Here is a 14,027-nt window from a genome sequence, read left to right as displayed (position 1 = left end):
TCTGGGTATTCTTAAAGAATGGTGTTGGGACTCCTCTGACCTTGAAGTCTCCCCCCCCCCAAATAATTTAGACGCAAGGATGTTAGTTATGCTTTTTTCAGTGGTGAGAAGTGTGCTCTACTCGTTTTCAATGGCTTTTATATATCCATTGCATATTTTCAGTATGCAGTATGCTTACTGATTCGTACATTAAATGACATTATTGACCTCAGCCATGCCTACTTTTTATTGAAAAACCCATTTTGCTTTCTCTTACCCCTGCAAACTAGAATTAATCTAAAAACCTAAAAGCTGTCATTATTTCATGGCGGAGGGAGGAGCTGAGACTAGTGACATGTCTGCATTGCATCACAGCTGAAATGTGAGATCTTATTTGCTGAAGCATAGATCTTGATGCAGAGCTTGCTTGAAGGACACCAAATTTGACAAAAGAACATATATACACTCATCCTACATTCCCCCCATGTGGCTTAGTTGGCTCAGTTGCTTGGCCCAGTTGCTTTAGTCATCTGGAGACATTTGTTTTGCACATTCCTTGTTCATAGTTCCTTTCTGGTTGCGACAAACTAGGATACAGATTATGTGGATCCATCTGCAACATGACTGACAAGTGGCAACTCTCGGAGTTGGCATTTTGGTCTCTTCTAGCTTAATGACATCAGTCTTTTTCAACAGCATTTGTACAGGAAATTTGCTTCAGGTGGCAATATAGTGATTTTTGTTGTTGACCCAATCGTAGTTGCTAATTTATATTCTTATGCTGAATTAAGGATCCTACACAGGAGACCAGAAGTGTAATTCTACTCCACTCCATAATTATTATCACTAGACCTTCCAAATATCACAGAACAGAGAGTGGTAATCTATCTATGAGTGTTTCAACAGGACTTTATCACTGAACTACCACCACTGATCAAATATGAATCCTTCAGGATGAAAGACCCATAGCTCAGTGGTAGAGATTACAGCTTTGTATGTAAAAGAAGGTTAGGGAGGAGGTGAAGTAAAAATCCCTGTCTGATACCTTGGACAGCCATTGACAGTCATATCAGCAGCATCGGGATATGTGGATGAATGGTTTAACTCAGTATGAAGCAGCTTCCATGAGGAATTAGAGGTGAAGAAATACACACAGACCAAGACCAGCTACTATTTTAAGAACATACTTTATACAAAATAACAAATTCTTATGGAAATAAAATCTACAGATCTGCAAGGATCAAGCTTATTTTTAAAAAAAGGATCCTTAAAAAAATTACCCAAACACAGAAAATTAAACTAACTATTGAGGTAACTGTCGCTCTCAGGGAATCAGTAGACCAAGACGAAATATACACAATATAAAAATAAATAGCATTCCCCTTTCCAGTATTGACCAGGAGAGTTCAAACCCAACTCTTTGCAGCAGCAAAAGGGTAGAGGAAAGGATCCCTGATGCTGTGCTCCATGGGCAAGGAAAGTGATCAGGGTTTGTTCAGGAGCAGTGGAAAAGGCAGCCAAGTGAGGTACCTGAGTCCCAGTTGGGGAAAATAGAAGAGCACATGAGGAGGAATTCACAGTCATTCAGTCAGTCTTATATCAGGTGTTACCTCTCCAATTAATGGGCCCTCTTGACAGTAGCTTCCTGCCACACTAACAAGTTCAGTCTGCTATGGCGTGGAAGACCCATGCTAACTCCCTTTCAAAACTAGTTGAGAAATTCATTTATCCAGCCAGACACTGCCATGTGCAGTCCAAACCATGTCAGATTCCTCCCAGAGTTTGTCAGTAATATATTTTCACAGCTTGATGGTGAGAGGACACTTGCAGCCACAGCTTGTAGTCCTGTTGACCAGAAGATATTTCAGCTGTTTGACAGAGACCAGGATCCAGCTTGCAAGTCAAACATCAGACTTCATCCAGAGGAACGTTCTCTCTTCTCCTTTTGCCCCCAAATAGGCAAATTACATTCTTTACAATCTTAATTACAATAATACAGTCCCTCCCATCCCACCCACCAAATGACCCAGAAAACATTTCAGGAATGATGGAGATTGGCAAAAAATTGTCAAAGCTCAACCACTTCAAATTAAAAACCAAAAGTATTGTTAAAAATTCTCAGATCACTAAGAAATATATTCTCTAGCAACCAAGCCTATTGTTTTGTTTCTCTAGTTAGAAAACTTATTTCTTGCTGTCCTTCCTAACCATGGAGAAAATATCTCATTCTATTTAGACAAAATGCAGTAGTGCAGGAAAAAGCTGAGCAGTAGAAAAAAAGTACTCAAACACTGAGCAAGATACAATTTTTGTATGTGTAAAATCAGGAGCCAGACTAAAAAACTAACTTCCACAGTAATTCAAGTTCCAGTCACTAGTCCCAATTTTTAGGCACCAGTGATCTCTGGGTTTGTTTTTTCCCTCCCTGCAGTGGACTCCTATGATATACTTAACGTTTATAACGGGGGGAACCTGAAGAAAGCACAATAACTGCTCTGCTTTTATTGCTAAATAGTCAGGCTGTAGTGTGCACTGAACTATTATGGAAGAACAAAGCATTAGTAGATGCCAGGGTGCATAAATTATTAACTATAACTTGCATTTATATCCAAAGGAGAATTCAGCACCATGACACTTGGAAGCCCCCTGTTTAACGTCAGTGAAGTCAGTTGCAGAGGGAATTAAATTCATTGTATAACAGTGACACCTTGTGGTCAGTAGAGAATGTGGCCAAACCCAAAGAATCATTGACATTTGTGGTAGCACTGATCACTGTCCTAGAGCTAAGAGGAATTCCCCACCAGGATTCATTGGATCCTTCAATGCTCTGACTACAGAAAGCATGCAGAAATTTGGCAGCTGTTAATATTGCAATAAGCACCTGGTATACTGCCAATGCTAAACAAGTACTTAGTAGAAATAGTTACACAGTTTGAAAAATTTCACAGAAATCCTGTAGATTCTTGCCAGAAGACACAGGAATTAAAAACAGTAGGGCCTGCCAACAACATTTAGCTCCCCATCGATAACAGTCAATATTCCTACTGTGTTGTTGCTCATCACCTTATAGTAAAGCAGATTTTTGATACATGCTAATCAGCAAGAACCTCTTTTGTCACTCTGTTGTCAGCCAAGTTATATTTTCTATTTCTCCAACCCAAACATTCATCAACAGCATCCAAAATTTTGTCTGGTCTTTGTAGTTAGCCAAATTCTGTAGCTGTCTGCCACTCACTCTGACTCTCCAATCTGGAGAGGGGCAAGATCATATTTCAGATGTGCCATGTTGTGGCAGTATTCTAACTTTGTGAAAAATCTTGCCACTTCAGAGTGCCTCTGAAACTCACATGGCTGCAAAGGTAACCCCTAGAGAAAATGGAAGGACTTGTGGCTGAAGTTGTGCTAGATTTCTGAAGTCTCCAACTGTTGCTGCTTCCAAGAACCCCCAAAACTGAGTGGGAATGCAGGGGCAAGCCTCTCCACTCTCCTCCCATTTTGCACTCGGCAACTTAAAAATATGCTCACCACTGACAAGTGCATTTGGGAGCCCTATTCACCACCATCTCCCCACAATCAAGTTTTGGAGTCTCTTTCAAAATCTCATCTGTTTCATTTTCACATTCATAACAGGATTGATTTAGGTGTGCTGCTGTCTGCTTTTATGTATCTATTCCTACTTGTTTTCAGAACACTTCACTATTTCAACATTATGAAATCTCACATCTGGCACTCCTCACTGTAAACATAGGCACAAGTATTGGAAAAGGTATGCCAGAATCAGTCCTTATTTTCTTAGGTATGTTTCCCCACTAACATATAGCAGTGAAGAAAGACATGTTCTTTAAAAAAATATTTAATTCAGTGGTAAATGTGGGCACTAAAGGAGATGCTCCACACAATGTTTGAATTACTGGGGGGGAGGGGGACCTTCTTATAGTTTATTATAGAATAGATTAGGAAATATTGCTTCAGGTTAGCATGTGTCTGGCTGCTGGGAGGGAATGGAAGAGCAGCTGCACCTCACACAAAAGTGGAATCTATTCTCATGGAGAAAAGGCCTTATACAATCAGAGGCATCTTTGTTTTTCAGTCAACATACATATAGGATAATGTTACACTGAAATATATGGGAAATAAACACTTCCTTTCACTGAGAAAAAACCAGCATTGCTGGAAGAAAACTTAAATCTTGCATATTCTCCTCATACAAAGATACAAACTATATTTTCTGGTTTCTAGGCCCTGTACATCATTTCCTGCTTCAAGTTGGGACATATGATGACACAAAGGAATGACCAGAGAACTCTGTAATCAAATAGTGCTAACTTATTGATAAAGGCTATATTGGAATGCTACCAAATGAAGCAAGCACTGTGCACCGCCAGGGAGCCTACTGAACTGTCATGTCTGTCAGATCCTTATTTTCAGTTCCATCAACACATTGCCTCTACTCTCCAAACACAGGAAAATGCAAACCAACTTCAGATCTAGAACTGAGACATCAACTGAAATATGCAACTACTTTTTACAATAGGCACACTATTGATGTACTGCTGATATTTGCTGTTTTGTTTGAATTAGAAGTATTTCATATATCCAAGCACTGTAGCATTCACCAGTATCAGTAATACCTCTCTATTTGAGGATCATAGACCATTATTGATAACAAGACACTATAAGGAGTAAAACAATTCATCCAACTAGAAGGATTTAATTACCAATATTGGTAATTAATACCAGTCAATAGTGGTTTTTTCAATGCCTAGGTAATTATTTCAATGAGGGAAACTCCCCCCCCCAAAAAACCTCATATAGATATTGTTTACATGATTGACATTTACCATTAACACCTTCTCTTTATTTTTAGTGTGTCTGCTTTAGGAAAGGATTTATTCTTCCCTTCCTGCTGATGCTTCAGAGAGAAGTATGCAGGGGTCATTATGTGCCTCTTAAAAAAGGTTTCTTCCACATGGAAGGCAGGAGTCCTGCAGGGCCAGAATGTGTGGCACCCCATCTGTATCTTAAACAGATACAGATGGGTAGAAGTGGGGAGGTTATTGCTTGAGATAGTTCTTTCATTACATGAAGCACAAGCTTTGAAGCCCATTATCAGTCCATCTGCAGCTGTGCCACTCATCTATCTTAGCCATCCAAAAGGCTCACACACTTATTATTCAACCACTCATGCCAAAATTACGACAGAACAGGAACTGGGAAATAGCAAACGCTTTCCATCAACTTTTAAAAGAAATAACACCACTATCCTATTACAATGCCTTCCTAGGAGCCACTAACATCCATGTGTTTATAGATACTGAGTAGCAGTGGGGCTCTGTTACTCTTCTGGCTTCCCAGCAGCAGAACCAATCTGCTGCTCCTGCCACCATGCATCACACTAAGTTCCCTACACCTCACACCTCCCCTCTCAGCAAGTGCCAGAGACCTGCTCTGTTAGGAAACCAGGAGAGCAACAGAGTCCTACCCTCACCGGACACTACTGTAGATACTAGAAGCTATCTCATAACTCCAATGTGCTAATAAGCTCATGTAGGTCATTTAAGCCCAACCTAACAAGATCATTGCACACACAAGCTTTCACACGCAATAACCTGCTTCACAGTTCTAATGAAAGTGGACTCATTGCTCTCTAAAGTATATCTCACAACAAACCAGTGAATCTATAAGGTGCAACAACATTATTCTTTTGTTTGTTTGTTTCACAGACTAAAATGACTACACATTTGGAATGTATTCCTGATTTTTTTTGGGGGGGGGAGGGGAGGGAATACTATGCTAACTTGTGGCCCACCAGATGTTGTTGGGACTACAGCTTCCACCATCCTTTAATGTTGGTCATGTTGACTGGGACTGATGGGAGGTAGTGGAACAACTTCTGCAGAGCCAGTAGCTAGCCACATCTGCTATACAAGGAATGGAAATTTTTCTTCCCTAGTTTATGAAGTTATCTGGTAGCAGACTAGAAGAGATTAAAGGGAAGAGGCAGAAACTCAAGTAATATTTAGTGATAGACATAGATAGAGCCCCTTTCAAGCTTGCACCATATGGTAACTGCCTGCAATGAGGCTATGACTCTGGGCTAGAGTTCTATTTCTCAAAAACAAAACAAAACACCTAATATAAATTCATTTGTGGGAGGGGGAAATCACGTTAAAAAAAATTATTTCAGGGCCTAGGTGCCAGCGCCTGTTTCTTTCCTTTGAAAATGACTGTCCATGAGCTGTGTACTCTAATTGTATTAGGTTAGCTGGAACTGCCACTAGAGATGTGGCCGTGGTCCTTTTTTACTTGCTACTTGTACTAGTCATGAGACTGAGAATAGATTTCTGGCTCACATGCTCCTTTCTCTGCTTTCCATGGGCACAGAGGAGCTCAAATAAGCATGGATTTTTTCCTGTTCAGTCACTAACTTCTACACACAGTGAGACAAGGGAGTGATCACTTATGATATACATTGAAGCTCATGCCAGGCACAAAGTAAACAAATGGGCAGACCTATGGCATCCATCAACAGAATATAGTAGTGCCTAGTGAAAATGTTCACACTCTGACTGAATGTGTGTCCAGGCCTGGCTAGAGCCACATACTTAAGACAAAATCAGAGGGCCATATTATTTCATTCTAGGTGTCATTGAAAGCATCACAGATGCTGCATAAGAAACCCTTCTGTAATATCCTCACAGGCCTTTGTCTCCGGTTCTAGCATCTTTAAAGAGATCTTTGAAAACATTGGCATTACATGTAACAACATTCTCTTTTCTTATCCCCATAATCTCAGCTTGGGTGTATGCCAGGGTAACTATTATTCCCAGCCAGAAATGTTTGTGAAAAGGCTGTTACAATTCTAAACAAGATTTCCAAATTTCTGGAAATTCTAGTTTGCTGGTTTCCTAGTTCCAATAGTGGCAGGAACTAGCAGTGCATACAATTCAAGGGCAAGATTGGGGAACACTGATTTCTCCTGAGCAACACCTGTGGCCAGTTGCCAGGCAATGCCTTAGCCCCAGGTAACCAATAGGTGGTGTTGATTTTTAAAAACCAGGGGGGGGGGAAACAATTATTTCCTGCATCTACCCACCATAGCTGTCAAGTTTTCCCTTTTCTCGCGAGGAGCCTATTCAGCATAATAGAATTTCCCTTAAAAAAAGGGAGAACTTGACAGCTATGCTACCCACTCCTGAAGGATTTCATTGTGACATGATTGTAAACATATGATCATCCCAGTGCTATGCCCACAACATTTGAGGCCTACCACTCCCACCCTAATAATGTACAATACATTCACCAACAAAAATATTTTTCTTTAAAAAGGCAACAGGTTAAAAAAAATCTGTAAACTGGATTCCATTCCAAACACACATATTAATACAAGTACTTTCAATAGCCTCCTGTCTTTCACCCTGAAAAATATACCTGAGTTTTAGCAGTTCATGAAAGTTTCAAGCTCCTCAAACAGAGCCCCTTTAAACTCTTAATGAAACCTAAGTCTCTGGTGAAAAATGTCATTAGTTCAAGTTGCTCCCCCTGTGTCATTGAGACAGTCCTGTGAGGTGCTCTATTCCACCAGACCTTGGAAAGATTTGCTTCTGGGAAAGAAGATGAGCGTAGAAAGTATATTTCCCTTTGCTCTCATCCACTCATATGTGGCTCTCATCTCCATCAAATCCTTCCAGCCTTAGACTAACTCTGAAAAGGGACAGACAAAAAAGTGATGATTATTTGTTTCAGAAGTAGTTTTCTAAATAAAAAATAAAGATCAAGCTTGGTTTTAAATAGTAGCTGCAAAGGGACGGGGGAAATCAGGGTAGCAATAAACAACTTTCCTTCTTGGAGGAGGGACAGCAGATTTTCCTTGGGGGGTAAGGGGGATGGTCTTCTCCAGGACTGTGCAGTTTATTTATTATTTTAAAATTTTATATCATGCTTCTCAAATAGGTATATAACAATAAAAAATGCAAAATTTAAAATTTAAAACAAACACCACAAAATTAAACATCAGAAATTTAACGTATCAATTTTTTAAACAATAACATGAGAAAAAATTTAAAATACCAGATAATCATTCATGAGGCAAAGTCCTCCTGAAGTAAGATGGATTTAACAACACCTGAAACTCAGCAGGGAGGTGCCTGTCTGACTTCCAAGTGGGGAAGAGTTCCATAGAGTTTGGCCAACAATATCAAAGGAGTGACTTCTTGGTGTGAAATAAAAAAATTCCTTCAGTAGCACCTTAAAGACCAACTAAGTTTTTATTTTGGTATGAGCTTTCGTGTGCATGCACACTTCTTCAGATACTTGGTGTGAGTCATGCTTCTGGTCCATGGGGACCACTAGTGCTTGGGATGTAAGAAGAAAGGTGTTTCTTAAGGTATCTTGGACCAAAGACATTCAGGTTTTGTACACTAATACAAGAACCTTTACCTTGGCCTGGTAGCAGATGAGAATCCAGTACAAGACTTTCAACACTGGTATCAAGTGTAGGTGATCCATTCAAGGTAGGCAACAGGGGGGGGGCAAGCAGATGGTGTGTGGGAAGAGTGGCTTAACCCTCCCTGCCCCTTCACTCACTCAATCCCAATCGTGCCAAATACTCAAAGCTGCTTTTCCTCTAAAGGGGAACCTGTGACTGCTACTCTGACCATCTCCTCCTCCCCACAGCTATTTTTAAAAACAAACACACATGCACATGTAATGTATCATTAGTCTGGCCACCAGATGGCACAATATCAGAACAGCCTAACAAGAAACTGATTTTATACCCTTTGAAAGCAAAGACTGAGAAATACACCACAGTTAGTTCATCAACCTAGGACAGAAATCATTTTTCATTTTTTAGAAGGACTTAATAAACAGCCATGTCTAACGAATTAAGAGCAAGAACTTGGTGTATTGGCCCAAAAGGAGTGCTGGGAATCCCCAGTTCAAATTTTGCCGCAGTCATGAACTTACTACATAGATGGCCTTAGGCAAGTTATGTTCTCCCAGTTGCAGTTTTCTACCAACTGCAGTAAGAAGATTGTAATGCATGCCTGACATAATAAGGTTGTTGTATGTATCACTGAGAAGTGCTTTGGTCCAATCCAAAATGCAATATGAATGCAGCATTGTTGTTTGTTGTTGTTAGCAGTTGGCTTCGTATGATTTCAGAAATATCTAAGCCTAAGCAAAAGTGTGGACAATCTTAAAGCAATCCCAAGGACCAATATCACTCACCAAATTATAATAAAAAGTATGGCCTACCATTGGTTCTGCTTTCTCCCTTCCCACAAAAGCTACTAATACTCACATATTTCATGCACCATGGTGCAACATTCCCTATGGTCTGTCCTTTATTTGTACTTACTTGATCCAGAGGCAATGCTGGTGTTTTTTGTGCTGGAGGCTCTTCCCGGGCTGGTGTTGTGGTAGGCACCTTTAGGAACGGGGCTTGTGGCTGGTGCATGTGCATTCTGGAATCATACACAATGGAAATGGCAACCTTAGCAATGGCATACCATTTCATAAACACACAGTTTATACAAAGACGTATGTTCCTTAAATGGGAAATTCATTTGGTGGAGAGTCAGAACTCCATGTTTGGTCAGGTTTGTATTCTGCATTGGTCACACACAGTTACCGGTAGATCTACAGGGGAACCTCGGGTTGCGAACGTGATTCATGCAGGAGGCACGTTCGCAATCCACAGCGGCACACTTTCACCAATGGGGCCTCCCCCCCCCAAAAGGGGGGTTGTAATTAAAATAAATGGGTTGTAATCCAAAAAGGGACACACACTTCCGGGTTTGACGTGGTTATAATCCAAAATGGTTGTAATCCAAAACAGTTGCAAACCAAGGTACCACTGTAATCTAAACTTTCCCACACAAAATCTATAGACAATAGGATTGGATAGTCTACCAAAAAGAAGTGACGGTAGTATTGTAAGCAACCTTCAACCTCTACTACTGAATTGTTATCTCAATCAATATGAAGTAGATGAATAGCTTTCTAAAAAAATTCAAGAAACCTTATTGATAACATCAACAAATGAAAAAATTTCATGGTTTAGTAGTATAATTCAGGAAAAACATTGCCCTAGGATCCACTGAGATGAAGGGTCAGCTATAAATATCCTCAATCAATCAATCAATCAATCAATCAGAAAGTCAGTTCCCCCCTCTTCTACCCATGGTGTGTATGCACTGCCAGCTCTTGTTAACAAGTGAACAAAAATACAGTGGTACGTCGACTTACGAAGGCGATCCATTCCGCGGCGCTCTTCGTTGTCGAAGCGCCCGTTTAGCGCATGCGCGAAGCACGATTTTGCGCTTATGCGCATGCGCTGACCGCACACGCCGCTTCTGCACAGGCACAGAACGTGCACAGGGCGAAAAGACTTCTGGGTTTGCCAACTTCGGAAGTTGAAACCTTCGGAAGTTGTATAAGGAACTATAATTTCCAGGAAACAGGAAATTCTGTGTGAGATTGCAGCAGTCACTTCTAAATAATTTCAGTATGTCAGTAAGAGTAAAAACTTAAAATATGAGCCAAGATTGTGGGGACAAGAACTGTAAATGTTGTTCCATGTAATGTTAATGTGCTAGAAGATCTATATAAGGACACCAGAACCGCGGACAAGGGCCTGTGAGGGCATTACAGGTATGAACAGAATCAAAACTATCAGATCAATCCCTTCTCTCATTGAAAGGTGACTTGTGAAGCTCTATCACACATAGTAGTGATGTGCACTGTTCATTGCTACTCTTTGGAATCTCACCTTTATGACAGCAACTATCATTCAGCACTCTCCCCCACCCCGGCATTCTTTCCCCACCTCATTATCCCGTAGAGAACAGTCTTACCCTGCTGTTTTATACATATCTGGAGACAGTCCCCCCATGCCACCTCCACGTCCTGTCTGTTCCATCATTAAGGCCTGAAAGTGCCCCACATTCTCTTCCTGGCAGCGGTACAGAGGTCCCTCATGAGCAAGACCATTGGCTTGATTGGTGGCTGGAAGATGTGCCAAGTGAGCATTCACAGGTGACCCATAAGCTCTGGACTGGAAGTGACTGCTGGGATGTCGTGGTGCATAAGGTGACCCTGTCTGCAGCATGACACCATGTGGTGGGAAAGCAGAGGAACCAAACCCAAGCCCAGAAGAACTCATGGGTGGTGGTGGTGATGAACTATACAGGTATTCTCCGGCTGCAACTGATCTCTGTCTCTTGGTGGCTGCATTGTGGTTGTCCAAATCAAGAAACTCTTTGGGACTCTCAGGCCTCTCTTGGGATTCATCCGTTTTCTCAGCCTCGGGTGGCAGCTCTTGCCCACTGCTGGGAACCTCTTTGGTGCTTGCCATGTCCATTCGGTTTGGGGAAGCCAAAGAAGCGGTAAGCACTTCACAGCCCTGCATGCCGCTGCCCATGGTCGCTCTGTCTGAGAAAGGAGGCCTGGCCAGAGGTGATGGACCAGGTGGATGACCAGTGGGACTGGACTGGGGAGGGAAAGGCCTCTGCCAGTCTGAATAGCCCTGTGGACAAGGATAGTAAGGAGGCTGCTGGTAGTGGTGATAGGAAGGAGGAGGTTGAGGCTGGTAAGGGTATGGCATGCCCTGGTGGGAACGGTAGCGGGGGAAAACCCCATGGGGACTGTTACTAGGCTGAAAGCCTCGGGCAGAAAAATGCTGAGAATGGGATACTGGGTGGGGTTTCCCTCCCATCATTGGATTAAATCCCTGCAGTCCTGGATTGATGTGATAGCGTGCTGCTGAATTTGGATACTCCAAATTGGGCATGTAGAGAGGGGCAAACTGGCCAGAGGTGCCTCTTGCCGGACTGCTGTCCATGGCAGCAGGAGTATTGGTGCTCTGTCCCACGCAAGGCACAGTTGCTTCCAACACGTTTTTCCCTCCAGTGCAACGAGACTTCTCCATTATATTAGCAACCAGAGTTTTCCCTTCAGTGTCAGTGGATGGTCCATCACCTATAGCACCATTTTCAGGCACAGGCCCTCTTTCTGTTGCTATTACAATGTCCTGCGCACATCCTTGGGCTGCTGAACTTGTATAGTTACTCTCCGATGGCCATGTGCTCTTGCTCTGTGTTGCTTTTGGATCATTTTTAGTTCCAGAATCAACACCCTCCCCTTCCTGGGTCTGCCTGGAGCAATCCATTTGCAAGGGAAGCTTGGAATGAGGTAGCAGCTTGGGGTATGTCCCCTCTGGAAGGCCAATACACTGGGCTTTCTCTTCCACTCCTGGTGGAGGGTTCACTGTGCAAAATGAAGCAAAGTTAAATCTTTTTCATCACATGAACTGACAACATCCAGAAGCATTACAGTGAACTCCAAGGTCCAGTATAGACATAATATTAACTTGGTTTTATGAAATGGGAGTTTAGAGCATCCCTATAGTTAATTTTATCAGTCTTAGCAACAATAACAGGCAATGCTGAGCCATGTTAAAGGGGAGTGGGACAATTTAGTGTAATTGAGCATGTGTGTCAGAAGGGAGTGTGTGATCCTGCAGCCTGCTCCCAATCTCTGAACCCAGTTAACATCACATTTAGACAAGGCCTGAGTGAAACCAGTACCTATTAACTTCACAATTTTAAGTAAATCGGGAACAGTGAAGAAATGTAATGAAGTCCCCCCCCCTGCCCCGATTTGCTTCACAATTAAAATGGTGCTGGAAGAAGACTGTTAACATTCTACAAATATACATAAACATGGGATGTGGATACATGCTAACCATGATGCAGGTATGCAGTTCTTGTTATTTTCAAGGGGCTTGAATGGGGAAAACTTACAGTATACTTGTATCAAAACAAATTCTTATTCTGCTGCTCTTAATGGTGTCCAATAAAATCTACTAGTCACCTTACTTTCTCTCATGGCCACCTATGTGTGCACATGCCATAGTAAAGCATCAGACAGACAGCCCTCCCCCCCAAACCCCATTCACCAATGGCAACAGCAGTCCCTAACTCTTTGCAGATGCTTGAGGAAATGGACATAAATCAGTTGCTCAACTGATGAAGCCACCATATTTTGCCTAAGCAGATCAAGAACATGCAATTACCTTGGTTGTTCTCTGGATCAACTGTCTGACTGGTGTCCTGAGAATTCCCATTCCCTAAAACTGTTTTTGGAGGTTGAATGTTCATAGATGCTACATGGGCCAATTGTGGAAATGGTCCAGGCAAGTGGGGGGGAGGAGGCTGGCGGGGGTGGTAAGGCACGCCAGGTGGGCATACCCGGGAGGACAGCTGTTGCATGGCAATCATCTCTGGACTGTCCATCATGGAATCCCCACCTTGGTTTCCTCTTGGCATTTGTGTGGGAGGCCCAAATAATGAGGCTGGTAGCTGCTGCTGCATTCTCTGACCAAGGCCTTTTCCTGGTTGTCGGATATATCCTGAGGGTGGAGCTCCATGAGGTAGGAAATTGGATTGCTCAGTCCACTGATTAGGTGGCAAAGGTGGTCTCAGTACCTGAGGGTCCATCATGTGGCTCAAAGCACGAGGCGGACCCACTGAGGGTCGCTTGTCTACTCCCAAGGTCATCTGGTTTACTGTATCATGGCTTCCATTCCACACAGCAGGATGTGCACGGTTTAGGTACTTATAGGGCCTGTAAACATGTCCAGGGGGAACCTCTGAGGTCTCTGTTTGTCTTGTAGGGGGTCCATTGTGCCTTGGAGAAGGGAATCCTTGCTGAAATTGTGCAGGGGAATACATACTGGCATCTGAGGGAGGACCTGTCATCCGACAAAGTTGAAGAGATCCAGGCTGTGGTCCTATTGTGGAGACGTGCATTGGTCCTGCACATACCTGCTTCTCTGGAGCAGGAAGCCGATGTCCTCTGGGATCATTCAATCCAACTGTAGGCTGCAGAAGGAAACATAGGAAAATGAGGCAGGTTCAATGTGGACATAGGAAAATCAAAGTCATTAGTAACGGATATATAACAGCAAGAATTGAGACTACACTTTAACGAAGAATCTAGAATATTATTATTATTATTATTATTATTATTATTATTATTATTAT

At 42.3% G+C, this 14,027-nt stretch overlaps 1 protein-coding gene across 1 annotated transcript in view; it reads right to left on the bottom strand.

The window, feature by feature from the left end:
* Positions 1–2,015: 2,015 nt before the first annotated feature.
* The window catches only part of LOC118091418 (chromatin remodeling regulator CECR2), a 38,964-nt gene continuing 26,952 nt past the window's right edge, over positions 2,016–14,027 (bottom strand). Inside the window, exons 14-17 of the mRNA XM_035128407.2 lie at positions 13,058–13,865; positions 10,839–12,249; positions 9,341–9,446; positions 2,016–7,683 (exon numbers count right to left, since the gene is read on the bottom strand). Coding sequence (XP_034984298.2) covers positions 7,678–7,683; positions 9,341–9,446; positions 10,839–12,249; positions 13,058–13,865 — 2,331 coding nt within the window. The 3' untranslated portion in view covers positions 2,016–7,677. The remainder of the gene's footprint in view (positions 7,684–9,340; positions 9,447–10,838; positions 12,250–13,057; positions 13,866–14,027) is intronic.

The sequence above is a fragment of the Zootoca vivipara genome, chromosome 10, assembly GCF_963506605.1.
Source record: "Zootoca vivipara chromosome 10, rZooViv1.1, whole genome shotgun sequence".
Lineage (NCBI taxonomy): Eukaryota > Metazoa > Chordata > Lepidosauria > Squamata > Lacertidae > Zootoca > Zootoca vivipara.
Note: the sequence above shows the minus strand (reverse complement) of the source record. Positions and strands in the feature narration are given on the sequence as shown.